The 21,667-nt window shown below is 40.1% G+C and overlaps 1 protein-coding gene and 1 long non-coding RNA gene across 3 annotated transcripts in view; one reads left to right on the forward strand and one right to left on the reverse strand.

The window, feature by feature from the left end:
• Positions 1-7,715: 7,715 nt before the first annotated feature.
• On the reverse strand, positions 7,716-12,286 carry rtn4rl2a (reticulon 4 receptor-like 2 a). Its single transcript, XM_008407834.3, has 4 exons — positions 11,998-12,286; positions 11,190-11,416; positions 10,843-11,076; positions 7,716-10,687 (listed from the first exon to the last, which is right to left on the reverse strand). The coding sequence occupies exons 1-4, from the start codon at positions 12,194-12,196 to the stop codon at positions 9,833-9,835; spliced, it is 1,515 nt and encodes a 504-aa protein (XP_008406056.1). The 5' UTR covers positions 12,197-12,286; the 3' UTR covers positions 7,716-9,832.
• The window catches only part of LOC103464017 (uncharacterized), a 50,072-nt gene continuing 39,774 nt past the window's right edge, over positions 11,370-21,667 (forward strand). For both annotated transcript variants that reach the window (XR_533574.3, XR_001776841.2), the window contains exon 1: positions 11,370-11,444. This is a non-coding gene — a long non-coding RNA (uncharacterized LOC103464017). The remainder of the gene's footprint in view (positions 11,445-21,667) is intronic.

A 21,667-nucleotide genomic window follows, 5' to 3' on the forward strand; every position in this document is an offset into this window, starting at 1 on the left:
GAAAGATGAAAGAGGGGTAAACTACCTTTCTCTACCACAGATTGACTCTTGTAGGGGCTGCAGATCAAACCACATCCTCCCACAGGCAAGACGATCAGTCCACACTCCGATCCACAACCCGCCCCACACGCTGTTTCTTGTCATCAGTGAGACATACAGATATGTTTCATTCATGATTTTGAAGAAATTGACTCTGTGCCTCTGTAATCTTGATCATTTTAAGACATTTGTCCAGCTTTCAATCAACAGTGTCTAAATTTATCATTGTATATTTCTGTTGCGTTTTTCTTCTCTATCCCTGATGCACGGTAAAACTCAACCATGTTAAAACCAAACAACATCCCTGCAGTAGATGCTTTGTTAGCATCGAATATCAATGAAAATGTCTGACTGAAAACTTTATCCTGCAGCTGAGAGTTTAAAACTCTTTTCAGAATCAAAATCCGGGGTTGTTGGGGTTTCTTCAGTATGAAATGAAAGTCAGAGACGTATAGTGAACATTGAAATGCATGAAAGAGTTGTTCCCTTTAGTTCCTCAAAAAGATAAAGGCAATTGTTAAAGGAAAGGTGATGCAACATTGTGGCAACATGTCTCTGTCTCAACTACATTACCGGCGTTGAATTCAAAATGAGCATTTGTGGTTTGAGACGCTTTATTTTTTAAAATGATTTGAAAGATTCAGATCAACATTTTGTAAGTTGTCTTGTTAAATTTGGTCATTTTTCATCTATTCGAGTGTTATCTTCTTGTTTTCCATTTTTACATTCAAGTTTATTAAATGAAATTTAACAAAATAGCATTTGATCCAATAAATACTTAACAAAGTAACAGAGTTTATTGAGTACCTACAGGAAGTGTGCTTCCTTCACATGCTGGTTAATGTGACGTGTGCGACGTACTTCAGGCATTTGAAGTTTTAATTGACATGAGTCCATCTGCATCTGAAACTGTGAGTGTTTCCTGTCATCCACTTATTGCATCATCTCCTGGTACTCGCCAGAAAAATATTCACTGCTTTTCATCATCCGCTTCTGTTTATTTCAAGGTCAGACTGGGTGTAGATTTGTCAGAACCGAACTGCGTTACTGTCAGCCTGTGATGATCAGCCGCGCTTTGATCATCTTGTAATTCTCCCAGAAACATTTGGATTTTTTTTTTTTTTATTTGTTTATCCCTTCACAGTAAAGGCATGACTGATGGCTTGTTTTTAACCTCATTTAACCGATGACTCAGTAAACTTGAAAGGCACCCACAGCTAAGGAGGATATAGGAGGAACATTTTCTTTATGCTGAGAAACGAGAAGCATGCAAGCTGCCATGAAGCCCTCCCACAGCGGGATCTGAAAGCTATATGATTTGGAGAGACAAATTATGACTCAGCAGCCCGCACCTGAAAACAAGAACCCTGATTTCAACATGGAACTAAACGCTCTTCCATGTTTGTTTTAATCTAGGAGATGTGAAAATGTGGAATATTTATGTTTTGGAAAGTATACAACTAATTAATATAGGGAGAAGTAAATAATTTTAGTACCTGACTTACTAACTAGTATTAACTAGGTCGTTTTCGGGGTCGTAAACTCTGCAGTCGCAGAACTTTGGTCAATTTCCGGCTACCAAAAAGGGAGAAAGAACTAGATTGAAGCCAGAAGCACTGCTTTCTCTTTCTTACTGTAAATAATTTCTATGTCTTGCTGTGAGGAAAAGCATTTTTTTTTTTTTGTAGTTTCATTAAGTGAATTGTGCCCTGAGTTAAAAATCCCGCTGTTCAGTTTGTGAGCTACTTATGTCCTTGTTTGTCATCTTGCTCCTCTCCTCTCCATGCCTCTGGTCGGATCATGTTTACCGCTACTGCTGCAGTTTTTCTGTTAGTCACTACAAACCTGCCTGGAGTGAAGTACAAATATAGAGCATGTAAACTGCAAAATGCTGGAGATCAAGTTGAACTGAATCACAAAAGGTTAAAGGTTTGGCTTCATAACTTGTCAAAAAAAAAGAAAGCACTCGTTCGTCAATCTACTCATGAAACAGTATAGAAGTTCAAATCCAAAGGCATGTAGCTTATCCTTAACCACCATTTTGTATTTTCATTGGTCAGTGCTTGACCTTTTCTGCAAAACCAGATCAAAAATAAATGTAAACATGCCACAAAACAAACAAAAAAACGTATGGTTGTAACAAATCAACTTCATTTTTATGCAGCATTATTGGTTGAGAAATGTCAAAAACCTTCTCCCACATGTCTTCTCCCCATCATCCCATTCATCTCTAACTTTTCTGTGTAATCAGTTGAAGCCCATATGATGAAGCAATGTTGCAGCAGAAGAACACATTACCAAAAATGACTCTTGACTGAGGCCACACTGTGGTGACACGGCCGGTCATCGCCAGCAGAACAGAACAGAACGTGCGAGAGGATGACATATCAGACAAAAAGAAGAGAGAAAGTGAAATGTGAAGGAGGAGTTGGTGAGAGAAAGAGACAAAGAAGTGGGAAGATGTGGATATGAACATAAAGCTTAGCTCAGAGCTGTAGGATACAAATAAGAGAGGTGATTTGTGGAAACCCAGTGGAACCGCTCCATGTGAGTCCAGAAAACGTGGCACACTAAATCAAAGAAGAAAGAGGAAGTTGATCTATGATGACTTTATTCAGCCAAACTCTGAGAAAATCTAGAACCCAGAAGTGCAAGCTGTGGGTGGTCCGATTCTCTTCTGCTGTTTTATGATTAGAGAGATCAGACATGCCCACCCCCAGCTTTCCACAAATATTCTGGGCTTTTTCAGCTTCTGACGGTTATTAACATTAGCCAAAAGGATTTCCTGTGGGGAAAATTGCTGCCTGGTGAACACGACTGCACGAGGAGAGTTAAATCTTAGTATGCCCATAGGACATTTGGGCTCAAATTTTACATGATAGCACCACAATATTCACTTTTTTGATTCACAGGTTGCAGGTGTGAGGGGAGAGAATGACAGCAAGGAGCGAAGGAGAGCTAATAAGGCAACTAAAATGAATCTAAGATTGAAGAATGAATAGACTTAAGAGATAAATAAATATAATTTAGAATCACTAAGAACAACTGAACTAAGGTAAAACAGAGACAAGGCTGATGTCTCTAAGTAACTAGAAACTAAGGAACACAGAATAATAACGAAACTAGAATCCATAAAATAAAAAACAAAACAAACTATTACTAATTCTTTGCATATTAAAATGTTAAAAGTCAGGAGCAAACCTATTTAGTGTCTATTTACTGATACCCCCTATTGCAGCCATCTGCCTACAGATACCCCCAGACTAGTCCACATTCATGAAAACCAAACTGACATTAGCAATAAGATTTTGAGAAAAAGAAATGCTTACAGACAAAACAATCAAACAAAGACGTGTAGCAGGAATGATTCAATTAGGGCATAATTTAGCACATGTGCAAACCAGCCATGTATCTGACAATGATCATCATTACTAGAGAGGTAACACATTTCACAGCACAATGAACTCTTAATGTAATTTAGGTTTGGATTCAACCGAGATGGCGTATCGTACTCTGCAGCATCTGAGGCATAATGGTGTCAGATTGGTCTCATGTTGGACTCAGTGGGTTCATGAGAGAACCCACACACATCGTGTCATTCTGCTTTACAATAGCCCAACTACCCAGCTTCATGGATATCAAACCGCTCCTTTACTTGGTACCAGTGAAACACTTTAAATAGACTCATTTCACGTAAAATGATGTTTTTCCAAGCCTTTTATCTGTTTACATTGATGGCTTCCTGCTTACAACATTTAAGATTTGAGCACAGAAACCACATCAAAAACACAATGTACTTAACAGAGAAAACTCAGCTTAATTAAAAGTATGTTTAATACCTGCTTAAAGGTTGTTACTTTTAAAAAGTACTTTTACTTTGACTAAGAGTCTCTTCAGATCCCATATTCTAATTTATTAAAGGTGCCTGTACATTTGATTGTTGCAGAGCTCTTGACCCACCTCTGAATGCTTGTGTTTTGGAAAACACAGCAGATATCTGATATTTTAGGGCCACCTGGTTGGAAAAAAAAATCCAAGTGAGTTTGCCTGTTGATGTACAAGTGGGCGCGTATATGTGCGTGGTTCCCGCTCGTGTGATGCACAAAGAAACGTCTGTCTCCCAGTCGGCCTCTCTTAAGGCGCAGCAGCAACGCAGACCTCTTGCCAATGAGGGTGTATGTTCGCACGTGTTTTGTGTGCTTGCACACTTAAGCCGTCCAAATGTTCTCCACTGAACAGAGATCCAAGAACATGACTCAAACGTCACACCTCCTCTGTTGCTATCTTACTGTCGCTATCTCTTTCACACAAGTCCTTATTTTCATCCCTCTGTCAGCGGTGAGCTCTGTTTTCCAGTCCTGGTTTGACATCAGTGACTTTTCACCCCTAAATATGTAGGTGTCCTTTTCTTGCACACCTACATGTTTATTATCTATTTGCACAGTGGCTATTCTCTGTATTCTTTGACATGAGTGATTATGTATGAGTCCAATGTTTGGTAAGATAACATGAGACACAATCAGACGTCTTACATTTTTTTTAAACGGAAAAGAACGACTGTTGCTGTTGCTCTGAATTCACTTTTATTTGTGTTTTCTGTATGTGCTCTACATAAGCAAGCAAAGTTGGCTATTATTTAGCTTCCCTGCATCTCACACACAGCAAACAATCAATTATGGCTCTGGAGCACATCAAAAGATTTTATTCTCTCGGCTTTGTCTCGTCTTTTGCTTTTTTATCTGTTAGATGCGGAGCAGACCTCAGTTCTTACTGGCTGCTGAAAACGACACAAGAACAACTGAGAGACAGAAGTAACCTGAGGAGAATTTTTAAAAGCAGAATATTGTAAATAAGTCAAAGAGACAAAAAAAAATTCTTAGAAGATGAGTTTGGTTTGGACAGCAGCTCCAGAGCAGACCTGCAGACAATGTCGAACTAGCTACATGAAAGACAGAGAAAAGACCATGAATTCAAACTCTGTTTTTTTTTTTCAATTACATAAAGCAGCCTAAAAAGGACTCGAGCATAAGTGTGCAAATGTTTAAAGAAAAACACGGAGCATGACGTCAAGGTGCTGTAGCAAAACAGGAAAAGTGTGAAAACTGGAGCACAGATACACTCAAGTAAAATGTCTGTGGGGTGGCATAAATTCAACTCCTGAACACAAAATAAGATGAATAACTTGCAAATTGCACTCGCACATGCGAAGGTGAGAACGCATGAATGTGTGTGGGGAGAGGAGGGGAAGCGACAGCAGCGAGGGCCCAGCAGGTGGAGAGAAGTGTGACAGAATAGTGACGCACTCAAACAAGCGCAGAGCTTTTCCACCCCGTCTCTGCACCGCTCCTTCTCTTCGACAAGTTAAATTGGGAGTCATTAATATTCATCTATTCAACATAACTGAGGCGTCGACAGACACTCGCTCACAACCGCTCCCTCCACCTCGCTCACATTCCTAGAGATAATGTCCGTTCTGACTGCTGAGTGACATGGATGGCGTCCAATCAAACCCACACAGTTTATATGTACTCTACAAAGAAGGTGCGTCATGGAATTTTTTTTCCCCCTGCCAAACAGAAGCTCAGAGACCAATGGGAATCTAAAAGATGGGACGAGTGATGCGCTGGTTTCGTCCTTATATAGGCATGACAAACTGGAGTAAGACATTTCTGAGTGAGTTTTATGCCATGGAGAGCAAACTGTGTGTTTGCAGGATGAAAGGGTTGTCTGTTTGCTTGGGATGCAATCTGCCACAAACATATTGTAACTTTAAATGAAAACGAACTGATAATTTATTTTAGCAACTGCATGACTTGAACGCATAGGTTTACAAGTGCAACGTGTCAGAGTACAAAAGACCTGCTGAATCAATGTAATATGCAGTGCATTGCAAAAGTATTCGTATGCAGTAAACTTATTAGAACTTTGTCGAGTTAATGACAGAAACACGTCCCAATAAATGAATACCCCTTTATCGGGGTACAAATGTACAAATGTAAATGGGGTATATACTCAGGTTTTTGTCCATTCTAATTCACAAAATGGCTCAATTATCCATCCATCCATCCATCCATCCATCCATCCATCCATCCATCCATCCATCCATCCATCCATCCATCCATCCATCCATCCATTTTCTTTACACCCTTGTCCCTTAGTGGGGTCGGGATGGCTCAATTATATGGAATGGAGATTGTCTGTGAGCATCAATTTATAACTTGCGCCACAAACAAATTCTTGATTAGATTCAGATCCATACTTTGACTTTTCCATTTCAACATAGAAATATCCTTTGATCTGCGTCCTTTTGTTATAGTGCCTGTTGTGTTTGTAGGGTTGTGTTTCTTATTTTGCCATTGCCAATTTAAAATATGACTTCTTATGGCTGTCTTTCAACAATAGCGTTTTAGCTTGTCATTATTTCATAATTGCTACATGTGTTAACTTGTCATAACATTCTCCCACCTGAATTAATGATCTCTACAGTTCCTCCAAAAAAGTATTTGTTCCTTCTCTTATTGACCTTTTTCTTGCCTGACCTTTCTGATTCAGTGGATGGCCTTGTATTGGTTTGCAGTTCTGCTATGCCCTTGCGAATGCTGGATTGCACAGTGCACTCAATGCTTTATGCATTGTTTTTGAACAATGTTGTTCATGATACTGCCAAAGGTATTCACTCACCCAGGTAAATCATATCAGGTGCTCAGATCATTCACATATACCCAACATCTAGGCATGCAGACTGCTTCTACCTAAATTTGTAAAACAACTAGTCACTTTCAGAAGTCTGATGATATGTTATCTGTGCAATAAATGTCGTGGTTTGGCAGCTGCCAGGAGAAAAACTCTTGCCAGTTTCAGTGAAACACGCCGCTTTGCACAAAATGCTAATTGGAGCTTTGAACAGTTGTGCATTCAGTTAGGACAGTATGGATATTTTTATTCCAAAATGTGCTTTTACAGTTCTAATCGCATACAATTCAAATTACATGTGGTTTTAAAAAGTAGTAGAAATGTGTTTTTACAATGTTAAACCTCTTTGCTAAAACTTTTCAAATGTTGTTTGGGAAATGGGACGATTGTTGTCCATGTATTAATATAGAAGACTTTTGTTATTCAATTTCAGCTCATGAAAGTTTGATGAAAAAGTTTTAACTAAGCAGTTTATAAATTGAAGTGAAATTCTTGTATTTCCAAACGGTGCTTGTCAGGTAAATGTATTTAAGCTCATGTTGCACTGTAAAAACTGACAATGAGTGATTTTTTTTGTAACTCATGATGACATGGCCTCACTTAGAATGACAAGATCATTTTGTCAAAAAAATGACAATCTGTAAGCTAATATTTTAGATTGAATGATTTACATTATGTCTTAATGTGTATTAGTCCCATTTAAGAGAAAGATAAGATTCCTGCTGCTTGAGTTTGTTTTAGATTCACTGAGCAGAGAACTGCAGCCCTGCTCACTTTCTGTTACTGTTTTGCTTTTATTAATAGTTGTGTAGCTGAAAGGGATGGTCAGCTGCCTGTATACACAAGGCCAGCAGTCTCTGTGTGTTTGCGAGTTGGTGTGCGTGAGTTTGCGTGTGCGTGTCTGTGTGCTGTACTCTTTTTTGCTTTGGGTGCTTGACTGGATATTTGCCAAGACATAGAATAAAACTCCCACTCAATCAGACTTTGTTAAAACAAGTATGAATTTATTCTTTCAAGAACATGTCTTTTTCTTTTACAGTAAAAATAAATAACAAGTCAGTGTTTAATATATTAATGACTATTTCTCTCTTCAGATACAAAACATAAAACATGCAGACTGTCAAACTAACAAAGGAAACTTTGGGGGGAAATGGTATAACTGGCACTTTGGTCATCTGAAAGTGACGTAATGGTCACTAGAGAGCACCCGGGCTCAGTTTGACCTCCTCTAGGAGACTTACTAAACAGATAACACTGAATATTTCCCACAGGCTTTCCTCATTGGCGAGAAATATCAAAGGAGCGAAGAGCACCGCGAAGCTCACCAGCTCTGATTGCATCTGTCTGCATGTGTGAAGATTTCTAACATCACCACCTACTCTTTCACTCCTAGTACATCCTGGCCTTCCCCTGATAACCTTCGTTGAAGAATATCTTCCACTACCTTTGAGGGATCGAGATGGCTTGAAATAAAGAGTGTAACATGAGGTGAGCAGAGAGAGAAAATAAAGACATAGTTGTATATCAGCATCGCCTTTGTTCCCTCAGTGTGGATGCCTATATTTGGAAACTTCCTGCTTCAGCTTTAACTCTTTCCGCTTCTTGATCAAAATGTCTTGCAGCCTCAGAATCCCCTGCAAAACTTGACTTTTTTGGAATAGCCTAATCTCCGCCAGCCTGCACGGGGAGTCTTAATTTACTGGCTCCGGATTCCTGTGTTGCTCTCTTAGTTTGCTCACAAAAAGCATCCAATTTACACCTCGTCTGTCCGTTTGGCGCAACCCCTTGGTGAGTCAGTGAAGTGCTAAATCTAGTGACGTATTTGCCTTTGCAGAGTTGCCAACTTGTGAATCCATTCATTGCCTTTGATACACACTCACAGATGCCTGTCATAGCCAGCGCTGCCCATGTGACTGTGTGGTCAGTTCTTTAGGTCCACAAGCTCTTTAGTCACGGTTTTGTCACCCAACAGCAATCTGCTACTTTTGTTTGTGTCTTATATTTTTGTTTTACCATATTCTCTCCCACATTCATATTGCTTCAAAATCACCAACCGCCCACAAAAAGAAAAACCCCTCCAGTTAGAAGATACTCATCAAAGAAAGGCATGATGCAGGAAATATTCAGTATATCTTTTATATCAAGATCATTCATTGGCATTCAAGTTAACAATCATCACACATTATATCAATATGTCACAGAAAGACATCCAAAATCAAAAATCTCCAGCTTTCCGAAAGAAAGCATTCTCTCCATGTGGTTGTCGCTAAACAACACCATATTTACAGAGGGTGGCGAATGGAGGACCACAGGGGAACCAGATTTATTACTTATCTCCTGCAGGTTGCTGCTTCTACTGCCAGCACTGACCTTCTTGTCTCACTCTTATTGCTGCTCAAACGCTCTCCCTCCCTCCCGTTTGCTGTCCCTGTCATCTTGAATTCCCCTCTGTCATCTTTGTCTTCACAGTATTTTTGTGCTCCTGTCTCTTCCCTGCTTCACTGTGCATGGTGCTCTGTCAAGTAGAGGCACAAGCCTTCACAGTTTTCCTGGATCCAAATGAAAAGTGATTGTGCTGGACCACAAAGTCAGCCTGAACACTCGCACAACACAAACCTATTTACATGACACTTTAAGTGGTTACAGTAGTGTAATTACTGTACACTGTTTCTAACAGTAATTGTAGTATTCATAGCAGCCAGGTAGCTGGATGCACTAATAGCACTAGTAGTATTGACTAAAGTTGAGGTGACAGAATTGACAACATCGTACACAACTGCTATCAAATTCCTTCTTCCTGGTGATGGACTCAGCCCTCGTAGCCCTGCTCGCAGGGAGTCGTAATGCAGGTAAGGCACAGAAAGCCATACCTGTTGATCATTGTAGATGATTGTAGGTGAAGAACTCTTAGCAGCCCTGAATAAGTGTTAAGCCCTATAGGTGGTAGATTAAGAATCTAGCCATTCCCCCAATCTCCCATGCTGTTCCTTGAGAAATACCTGACAGCAGAGTGGGCAAAGGGGGTATAAAGAGTCTAACAGGGTTCCTTCAGCCTCTAAAACAGGCTGGAAGGGGAGGGGTGTGGCACTAAGAGTTCAATTCAGCCAAATAGTAGGTGGAGGCAGATGGTGAACACAGAAAGGGTTAGTAGAGAGAGTAAAGAGGGTGAGGATGATCTGGGAGGAGAGGAAGATGGAGGCAAATCAAACTCAGGTGGACATTCGAGCTCAAAGCACCGCACTGAGACACCTGGTTCTTCATTGCCGTAGTTTGCCCAGTACTCTTCAGGGTCAAGTTTGGGCAGAGCCAGCTCTTCATCCGCCAATTCATACTTGACCACCGAGGTGGTTGTAGAAGGACCTTTTCCATACAAGCCAGCCTTGACAGTCTCTGATGACTTCTCAAAGACGCCTTTTGTGGAGGACTGGGGCTTGTTTTTGTGGAACCACCAGCGGGTCTTGGTGCTGAAGGTGGTGGTGGTGGAGCCAGCAATGGAGCCAGGGTCAGGCAGGGGGCAGAGGGCGAAATCCATCTCTCGGAGGAAGCGGAGATCCTGGCCACGGCGGATGGAAGGAGAGGCACAGATCACCTCAGATGATGAGACACGGGCCTCACGGAACCACTCCCACAGGGCACGGGCCTCACAGCCGCAGGACCAGGGGTTGGCATTGAGGCGGAGGAACTCGATGCCCTGGGTGTCCCTCAGGGTCTGGCTTGGCAGCTCGGCCAGGGAGTTGTTGAAGAGGAAAAGCATCGTCAAGCGGCCCAGATCGCGGAAGGCGCGGCGGTTCACCTGACGGATGCGGTTGTCATGGAGGAGAAGCCGGTCGAGGTTGACCAGGCCACGGAACACGTTCTCTGAGAGGGTTCGGATCCGGTTGCCATGGAGAAACAGCTGGCTCAGGTTGATGAGGTCAGAAAAGATGTCATCTTGCAGGAAGTGAAGGTTGTTTTCCTGAAAACCAAGAAAGGAAGATAAGAAAAAAAAAAAAAAAAAAAGAACTCACCGTATCTGATCTGGAATGTGGGTAGCACGTGCACAGTGTGGGCAGCTGCATGTGTATGTGAATCAGAAATGTGAGAGCAGCAATGTGTCTCTAGCGCCCCTACCTGCAGGTAGAGGAACTGTAGGCTGTAAAGCTTGTGGAAAATGTCATGGGGCAGGGCAGTGAGCCTGCAGCGGTGCATGTGGAGGCTCTGAAGCTTCTCAAGGCCGCGGAAAGCTCCCCCCTCAAGCCTGTGAAGGCCGGGGTTGTCTCCCAGATCCAACTCCTCCAAGTCCCTCAGCTCACTGAAAGCACCTGCCTCAATCCATGTGATGTTGTTGGAGAACAGCCACAGAACCTACAAGAAGACGTATAAAAATCGTTAGCTATTTTTTTTTTCTTAACATTTAAATGCTTGGAAAATAAAATACAATTAAAACACGTTTTGAAACTTTTTTTTCCCCCTCCTACCTGAGTTCCGAAGCCAAAAGAGCCAACTCTGAGCTCCGTAATCCGGTTGTTCTGGAGGAACACGCGCTGGGACTCGTACGGCACTCCCACGGGGACGGCGGTGAAGTTCTGCGCCTGGCAGCTCACAGTCATGGGCGTCGGGTAACACACGCAGTGGTGCGGACACGCCGACGCCGGATTTGGCTTGCCGAGGACCAGCCAGACCACCAGCCAGAGGGAGAGACCGTCTGGAGGAGAGACAGAGAAGAGAAAGAGGTGAGAGCAGTCCGTGGTGCTGAATTCATCCTCTTTTATTCAGTTCAAAAAACATGGAGGGTCCTGACGTTAAAGCAGCTGCACTCTTTTGAAATATGTGTTTAATTCTCCAGTTTCAATAAAGAGCTTGAATACACGGAAACTTCAGCTAAAAGTTAGTTTCCAAAAGAATACACACCTCGGAGTTATGCCTATGACACTTACGCACTCGCTCTGACCATTGCGCACCACATGGCCACAAAACCGCTCAGTCAAAACACAACATTGAATTTTGAGACTTTAGTAAAACTCGTTTCTACTTCTACCAATAGGAAAAACGTGCAATTATAAATAAGACGGAAATTATTAATCGGAAATTCATCTGTGGTTCTGAATAGTAAAACGTTCATCGTCCACCCATTTTCTCTGCTTCTAATATACATCACATAAATCACATACATTTTCATATAAAACTTAATGCATTCATGCACAATTTCTATCATAGAGCAAACACGTTTCAACTCCAAGTACAATCCAAGAAACGTCCCCAGCCAAAGACGGAAAAGAAACTTACTTCTGCAGTTGCGCATGATGGAGCTTCGTCGGCTCCGAGAAATAGAAGAGTTGTCCATCCTGAACCAAAGCCCAAAGCGAGTTAGCCTGAGAGGGCGAAGTAAAGCCTTGCTATCTCCGCTGATGCTCTGGTTCCCGAGTCGGAGCGACTGAGAGTGTGCCGGCTGATGGCCACCACTGTCCCATATATACTCCAGCATGCCGTAGTTGCCTACGGCAGTGGGCACCGTGGAATCTCCTACGTCACTGCTCGGGGGTCATGAATGAATGAGGGCGGCGAGAAAACGGAAAGGGGAGGGGCCGACCGCGAGGGGATTCTCGAGAAGAGCTTCTACGCGCGTAAAAGGCTTGTTGGAGACGTGCGCTCAGGACTGGGAGGAGGAGACTTTCTCGACGCACATTGGTGATGGCAGAGAGAAGGAAGGGTGGGAGCATGTGTGTGTGTGTGTGTGTGTGTGTGTGTGTGTGTGTGTGTGTGTGTGTGTGTGTGTGTGTGTGTGTGTGTGTGTGTGTGTGTGTGTGTGTGTGTGTGTAAGAAGAAGATGAGGGAGGCGGGAGCAAGCCAATAAGGCACGTTGCCCGGTAATGATGACTGGGCTTTGTGGAGGAGCGGAGGATGGGTAGCAGAGGCTTGTTTCCTGGCTTGCGTTTACAGAGACTGTTATGGTCTGCTTCCGGCGCGCTGCGCCCAGACAGAGTGATACAAAGAAGAGAAAAAAAAACAGTCCTATAGATGGTTCTGTCCGAGGGAAGGAGGATGCCCCCGAGTTATGATTAAGCCACAAGATAGCGAGTCACACCAAACAACCGCCATTGAAGAGAATTTTGTTGTTGTGCTTAACTGCGGCATGCGCAGTCATCCTGTTTGTGGTTTAATTATAGTGCTGACATAATTACTGATGATGGAGCTCTGGAATGGCACCTATCTTAACAAGGAAGGAATGGGCACTTGGAAGGTGTCAGTGTCTAATGCCAAGTGTCAGTCAAATTCTGACATATATGAAATAGAAATGCTCATTCCCATTAAAGTTTTTCCATATTGTCACATGATAGCCATATAACTCATTAAATTTCATTGGGATTTTTTATTTTATTTTATTAAACTGATTGATAAAAAATAGTATATATAGAGTAAAACTCTGATCCACCTAAATGACATCCAGTGCAACCTACTATCTGTTCACATAACAGTTGGTAAACATAGTTAAGTCAAAGTCCAACATTATTAAGTTAAGAATCTTTTGAAAAACTTTTTTTTTTTAAAGCTCTTTTCAGAGGTTCGCCATCAACAAAACTTGATCAGTTCTGAAAAGAAGAAAGGCTGAAAACTTCAGTCTCTAAAAGTGCAAAAGCATCATTAGACAAACACATATTTAAATATGGTTCCTGATTTTCAGCTGTAATTAGGATCAAACCCAGTTCTACAACATAACAGGTAAATAAATATAAATGCACAACAGTTTAGATATTATTTATGTGAAAAAAAAACTTTAATTTGATTTTCCCACCTTGTCAAAATCTGAAAATAGTTCACAAGGTAAAGATGCTTTTGCAAGGGGCTACCTGTTTTCACAGCTTTCTTTTGTATTATTCAGTCTGAAGTTATTTCACCATCCATATAATTGGCAAAAAAAGTTTGCACACTTAATAGTGCTCGCGTTCTCATTTAAACCAGGAAGACCCAGCACATCACCCAAGTTCTAAAGTTCTTACACTGGCTCCCTTAGCTCAGAGAATAGACTGAAATACTGTTGTTAGTTTATAAATCACTGAACGGCTTAGCACCACAATACATTAAAGATCTGCTGTTGTTGTATCAACCTTCCAGACCCTTTGAGTCTTCTGGTTTTGTTCTGCTCTGCATCCCCAGAACCAAACATGAAGAAGCAGCATTCAGTTTCTATATGGAACAAACTTCCAGAAAACTGAAAAACAGCTCAAACACTGAGTGCCTTTAAATCTAGACTAAAAACCCACTTGTTTAGAAATGCTTTTGAAACATAATCAAGGACAAAATTAACGATGGCACTTGACTAAATGTAATGTTTAAATTGTTGCCTGTGTGTATTATGACTTTGTGCTTTTATGGCAAAGCAGTTTGAAATGCCTTGTTGCTGCAATTTGCTACACAAATAAAATTTGATTTGAATTGATTTGATTTAGAATGGAGTAACCAGGGGTTTATTTTTGATTTCAGAAAGTAATTTTAGCAAAGATAAAACAAGTTGTCACAGTGACATAGATGCAACCGATGGCATGTCACTGTTGGTTTTCAATCACAAGCAGTGACAGCTTGAGAGTCACAGCTGAACAGACTTGAAGTGGTGTCCACATTAAGGCATCTGTTGTGTTTTGTCGTCTTTTTGCTTTCCGGAGTCAGTACTTGCCATTTTTTTTCTCCTCGTTTTGACTTAGATTACCAGTATTTGAAACGGTGTGATAAAAGCTGAGAAACAGGCCATAATTACTTTTACAAGACTGGCTGACATTTACTATGTAAAAATATGTATAAGTAATGAGTCATGATTCAACCTTCCTGAACCAATATTTTGTATTTCACTGTAGTTTATGTCTATACAAATCGTTCTGCGTTAGCAAACTAAATTGTTTGCTTTTTTTTTTCTTTGCAAAATAGCTTCATATGTCAGATAAGATGAAGAGCTTGTGTGCACAGCAGCTTTCAAGTTCTGGTTATGTTCAGGTTTATTATACAGCTGGAAGGCGTGCCTCAGCCCCAAAGCAAGTTGTTTTTAGTTGTTTGTTTTTTTTGCTCAATTTGTTGTTTATATTTTTCTGTCCCTGGTGAGAAAAAGAATTCCCAAAGTATAATGCTGCCACCACCATATTTAATTGTTGGGCTGATGTTTACAAGAAGCACTGCAGTGCTCAGTCTTCACCAAAAGCCGTTTTACATTAAGACAAAAGAAAAAAGCAATTTTTGGTATGTTCTGAGCAAAAAAACAATCTTCTATATGTTTGCTGTTGATGTGATATTTGTTGGAGCCTTCGCCATACTCATTCATGTGTATTGAATAAGTTAGGTTATTTGATTAAAAATAAATAAAAGTAAAATGTACCCTCTACTTATCAAGTTTGCACTAACTTAAAACTGACTATAAGGTCCTAATATGAGAAATTATAATGTGTTAGTTTAACAGGAAAAATACGAAAAATTTGTGCTGCATTGTTAAACCTTTTTACATTCCTAAAATATGACAGTTTACGTTGAACTGCAAAGTGGTTTTATTTTTTATTTGTCACAGCCTAAAAGTAATAAAAATGTGAAAACCTTCGAAGTAAAACAGCATTGCGTTCTCAGTATCAAATCTAACAGCTTATGAATGTTTAGAAAATGTACTTCTTATTTTCTGTTTATTCCTGATGAGTTTAGGTTATTGGGGTGTCATAGATGAAAGACAGGTGTTGGTATGAAAATATTTTAAGCGAAAGGCCTACATGAACTACAGGGTAATTCAAAAATTGAAAAATACAATTTTCTTTATCTATATTTATCCAAATGTATTTAGATTCTGAACTGACAAGTGGTAAATGCTTAATGTAATCCTGTTTTAGCTTATTTAATTCTTCTTTTAAGTCAGATGTTCACATGACCTGTTGCAAAATTGTACTAAAATAGTTTAGCTGGTCTCTTAAAAACAAAAACTGTGAAATATGTGGCAAGATATCATGAGTCTAGAAAAATGCAACACAATTTCTTAGGCTGCAGAAACATCCTGAAGGTTTCTGAGTCAAACAAGGTTTTGTTTTGCCATTAGTAGTTCTGCTGTCAAGCTAACACGACGGCTTTAGACTTATCATCTTCCTTAATAAAGTCTGTGTCCAAAAATGAGCTCCAACCTCCTGCTGTACTAAAAGATTTTTCATGTTTCTACATTTAAAACCCACAAAAAGAATTCATTAAACTCTGTAGCTTTATTATGAATGTAGCTTGTCTTCTGAAATAGTGATTAAAGTTGCTTAAACTTCTCTACACTATTACAGAATGCTTTGAGTAATTATTATTTTTTTAGCCTGGGACTCCTGTCTGCATAAATCTCTGCAGACAATTCTACGTTTGTAGAAAGGTTTCTAAAGAGCATGTTTTTTTTATTGTCTTTCATGCAATAATAAAAAATAAATAAAAAGAGAACCATTTACATCACTGATTAGACTGAAGTCGCAAGAGATGCAGTGGAGTAGGTCAGAGATGACCTTGGGAAATAATTCCACCTTTTTTTTTAATCTCTCATTGATGGTGAACAATGAGGACGGGCTGCTCAGACTGGAGCCTTGAGGATGCAGACAACAGAAGTGCAGCCATTCATAGAAACTCACAGGAGGGCCAGCAGATGAGTGAGTGATGGTGGATGGAGTCACTCTGTGAGTGTGTGGAGCCTGTACACGGCTGCATGCAGTACGCACACACTCACACACAGAGCTGACACAATCTGCAGTTCTTTCTGTGCCAACAGAGCCAGAGGAATAATAAACAGATGAGTAATTATAGGAGATCCATCACACCACACCCTTCTGTGTTATTGTTCCCTCATACCTCCTGCTTCTGGACTAAAGGTTCTGGTGCCCACTGCCTGTCCAGGGGCCAAAACCTCACTTGGCGTTCCCTTTACACACACCCACAGAACCTGCTGTGATTAAATGCGTGTGATAATGTGTGCTTGCACGCCTGCCCGCTGTGGTAAACTTTGTCTAAATGCCACCATGGCCCAACAGTAAGTCAGCGTTGTGCCAGTCTCCCACACAGCAGGTTCGCAGTGCCGTGTGGGCGCAAGTCTCCTCGGTCGGTGTGATTATTACTACGTCGTGTTTGTGCATTCCCCACACAAGAACAAAACGCGGCTTCCCCGGGCCGGCGCCCACTCTTTCACATCTGCCAGCCCCGTCTGTCCATCTGCGTGTCTGTCTGTCTGTCCGTTTTGGATCCACGTGTCATTTTTTTCTGGGCTTCGGTCCACTGCTACCTTACCAACCGCTGAGTGCATCACTGTACATACTAACATGGCACGCTGACATCTTTTGCACTCTGTGGTGCTAAGGACCCTGAAATAAGCTGCCAATGACTCGGTCTGTCCTAATGAGCCTCCAGGATCCTCTGCTGCAGGTGTGACCGAGCGTTTGAGCGCGGCGTTACATCATAGGTGATGTGATGGTAGCGGATCAGAAAGGGTGTGAGCAAGGGTGACAGAACACCAGGCTGAAGGTGTTTCTGTTTTCAAAGAACATGGATGAAAAAAAAAAAATTCCTTATGCATATTCAGTAATTTCATTCATTTAAATTTTCAAAGATTTTAAGCTGACCAGCTGAAATTTCTCTTTCAGGGAAAAAGACCGTATAGTCTGGGGAAAAAAGTCATGCTTTATATTTTGTTGTGGAGGTGTGCTCATATAAAGTCAGCTGCAGCTACATTGGAATGTTTAATGAAACGCAAAGCAAAAGGTCAAAATTGTATTTAATTTGAATGTGAATAATCCATAATTGGTCACAGAAAGGTTCAATGCTCAAAGTTTGTTACGTTTAAACTCTGTGAATATGTGTTGCGTATGCCAAAGTAACTTTTAGAGGATAAAAGTGAGACTCTTTGGCGTCACATAGAATGAACTGTAATGACTGGCTAACCTCGGCAGCACTTCTCTCCATTGGCTGGATTACACAACACAGCTCTCACTTTGTCCAAAAGGCTGATTAGTGGATCAGCCTTTAGTTGGCTAGTTGATAAAGTTTTGCTTTATGTCATTTCTGATTTATCTGGTCTGGGTTCAAGTGCAATACAAGACCAGCCATCAGTTGTAAAGTCTCAGTGAAGCGTTTGACATTTTGTCAACATTTATTGAGATGAAACAGATTTTATGAGAAACATGTGAAACTTATGTAATTCTGATAACCAACTAGTGTAGATGGTTTATGATATTACCTTTCTTTAATGTACTTGATTAGTTGCCACATACCAAATATTTTCTGTTTGCAGCATTTCTGTAGCGTATATATATAAAACACATTTAATTAGACCAACTAATTAAATGTGAAAATAAATCAATTAGTCATCACATGTGCATCTGAATATGTGATAATTATGTTACATTAAGTGGCTGAATGCATATAATACTAGTTGTGCAGGCTAAACAATCAGATGTTAGGATATATGGGATCTAAGCCCTTTTAAAACAAATGATCTTGACACTGTCACGAACACTTAATTGCGTTTTAATCACCAATGCAAATATTTAATTACTTATTCAAGTATCTGTTTATGATAGTTTCACTTTTGCACCTGACAGGTTTTAGCTAAATCTTTTCAAGATGACAACGGTTCAATCATTTTTATCTCTTAACTTTGCAGCATCCTTTAACAAGGGTCATCCACAGAAGATTCAATTAAATTTCTGCATGCGCTTGCTCTGCAGGTGAACTTGTTTGGCCACCTTTGGTTCACATTAATGAGGCAGAGGATGTGAGTGCGTGTTCAAAGGCATCTCCCGAAGAAAAAAAAAGTTTTTATGTGCATGAGCAGCTTAAAAACCAGTTAGACCACGATGCCTCAGAAAAAGAGCATCAGAAAATCAAACACAGTAAAGAAACAGAACATGTACTAACACAGCCCTGTGTTAGTACATGTTCATGTTAGTACATGAAGTTGAAGTGGCTCAACATGTGTTGTTTTGAAGCAAACTAGCAAACTGCTCACTGTGATGATCATCTCATCAGTCACGAGCATTCTCAGAGACACCAGAATCTTTCTGTCCACTAATCACAGACAAAGACGCCGGCGCTATTCTTCCTCGTCTTACTCAGCTCCTCTCTCCTACATCTTGCTTCTCTTTGTCTTCCAGAGATCCCTCCCTTTTTGTTTTGTTGTTTGCCAGTGTTTTTCATTTGTTTGGCGCCTTGGCGTCACCACTTCCGCTTAACCATAAACTGTTGGTGTCTTTCCACACATTGGCGCAAGTTCTGTCACACAATGGTGTGTTGTCAGTTCTCCTTCTTATAAGGAAACTGCTCTCCGGCTTCAGAAATACGGCCAGCATCTGTTTCCTTTTGTTTTTTCAAAAGTCCCCCCAATATCTTTACAAACAGCTGCTTTAATTTGTAGGTGATTTCTTGTTTGTTTTTTAATCGTTTCACGGATGAGTCAAACTTTTGTTTTTGAGAGAAAGACAGGGTGTTGTAAAGCCTCTCTCAATTTATTTGTCCCTGTCTTTATACATGATGATAGAGATGAAAATCAGATTTTGTGGCAAAATAAAAAAGAAAAGAAACTTTGAGATATACTATGACAAATCTCTCTCTCTCTTTCTCTCTCTATCATCGTTCTATTGGAACAACCAGCTACATCCAAGTTCAAACAATACGACTTGATTTGAAGTGAAGTTGAAGAATGTCGAGGTAGTGAGGTAAAATCTGAAGTAGTTAATCCCAGGCTGAGTTTTTCAACCTCGAAACCCTTTTCTTTTGATTGGAGATAGAACGGGTCTTCCTCCAAATATTGGAGGAAGATTTGTTTAGAATTATAGTTGTAATATTGAGTTGTGTCGAAACAGCTGTCATATATCTTCCTAACTAATGTTCTCTCTCGTATATCTTCAGTTATGTGTCCTTGGACTATCCCATTATTCTGAGCATTCTTTAATCCAATAAATCCTGTCAAACACAATGATTATTTTACTACCAAAAATAAACTTCTTGCTGCATTCAATTATCACGACTTACCAGAAACTAACAGATGTTTGATACATGCAATTAAAAATGGCTTCAGCACCATTTGCTAACAGGCTTAAATCTGTGTGTATGTAACTATCAATCTTGTGCAGCCGAAGCCAAACCCAGAATGAATTCAGACCCATTTCTTGTTTGTGAAAACTATTAAAGTTGTATGCAGTAGAATCCTTGGAAAAGAATGAGTCAAATAAATATCAAAAGCTTAAAATTCCGTATAAATAAATAACGAGTACATGCAAACATGTGATGACATTTATTTTTTATATTTTATTTCTTCTGCTTGAGATAATGCACTGTCTGAACAAAAACATGTTTAAACCTGGATTTAGCAATCCAGGTTTAAACAGATAGTTGCTGCTGTCTTCCAGCTCGCAAGTGATGCAATGAGTAGCTTCTCATTTCTTAAACAACCATCTCAAAAGACACATCCAGTGGTTGTGGAAAAGGGTGAAATATTTGGCATCAAACTTAGAAAATATCTAAGGGGATTACAGAAACTACTAGACGTGATAAAAAAAAACTGTCCAACACATTATTATTAAAATTGAAGGAAAATGGGGAACCATAATTTTTTATTAAAAAAAAAAGACCAAATTATCCCATCAGTGGATTGTTTTCTCCCAGATAACATGAGAATATTCCAAGAGGACAATGGCAGCATCACCAGGCTCAATCTGTGAAGGAGTGGTTCACAGATATTTAGACATCGTTTTCACACATGGACTGGCCACCACAGAGTCTGGGCCTTTTCCCAGTGGGACTCTCCCATTATCAATAACAGATCTTGGCGGAAAAACTAATCCAACACTGAATGGGAATAAATCTTGTGACATTGCAGAAGCTTATTGAAACAATGCCCCAGTGAATGTGTGCTGTAATCAAAGCTAAAATAAAATATTGCATTGAATTATTTTTTTTTTGTGGTGGCAATGTTTTTTGGCCGCTGAGCAAAGAACTTTAAATCATGCCAAACGACGGCACAGTGATTGCGCTTTGTCGTGTGTGCAACTTCTGAGTCTTATCTATTTTCGTTTCTCAAGGAACAATTGTATAAGGCTCAACCGTATATGTTCTTGCATTCAGATCAATAGAGTCCACTCTCCTTCCTCCTCTTCTGCCTCCTCCATTCCTCTTGCAGCACACTTCTTTAGAGATGCTCTGTGTATCCTGCCTTTCTCCTGAATTGCATCCTTCTAACAAACATAGAGGGCTAAAAACTGAGAAATAAATATTAGTACAGTTGTATACTGTAATCGAATGAAATATAAATGTCTGAAATAGGCATGTTTCTTTATGTAAGCATTACAAATATAGATTAACATATTTAATTTATTAGTTGTCATTCACAAAATCCAGTTATTCCCATCTGTTAGTCGCAAGTCAGCATATGTCCCTGTCCTTGATACCCCGTAAAGGGTGTATTTATTTTTCTCATGTTTTTTTATTATTATTATTCAATATGCTTAAAACCTGGCATTTCGTATGTGTGCCTGCCACAGTATTCAATCTGTTACTGCACAAACAAAGACAAATGTCACCCACGCTTGTCCTTCCAGGGTTGGGGGTGACTGGTGCGTATCAGATCTGATTTTAAAGATATTTATAAATACATCTCTGATATTCCGTTACTTGTTATTGTGGGATTTTGCAAATAGAAATAATTTTGGTCATTCTAACTGACCTAAAAAGAGAGAAGGCTGGTCTGATTTAATTTCAGACAGTGGGGAAAAAAATGTGTCCTTTTATTCAGTATAAGCAAATACCTGGTTTCAACTGTACATTTTGTGCATCAATTGTTCACTTAGCTTCTCTGAAACTTAGCATTTTGACTAATTGTTTATTTAATAAATAGTGGCTTATCTGTGTTTTGTAAACTTGAGATTAGAGTTAGATAATGTCAAAACTTGATAAAGACCAGATACATTTTTTGTTAATATCT

Source organism: Poecilia reticulata, chromosome 1, assembly GCF_904066995.2.
Source record: "Poecilia reticulata chromosome 1, P_reticulata-male-v2, whole genome shotgun sequence".
NCBI lineage: Eukaryota > Metazoa > Chordata > Actinopteri > Cyprinodontiformes > Poeciliidae > Poecilia > Poecilia reticulata.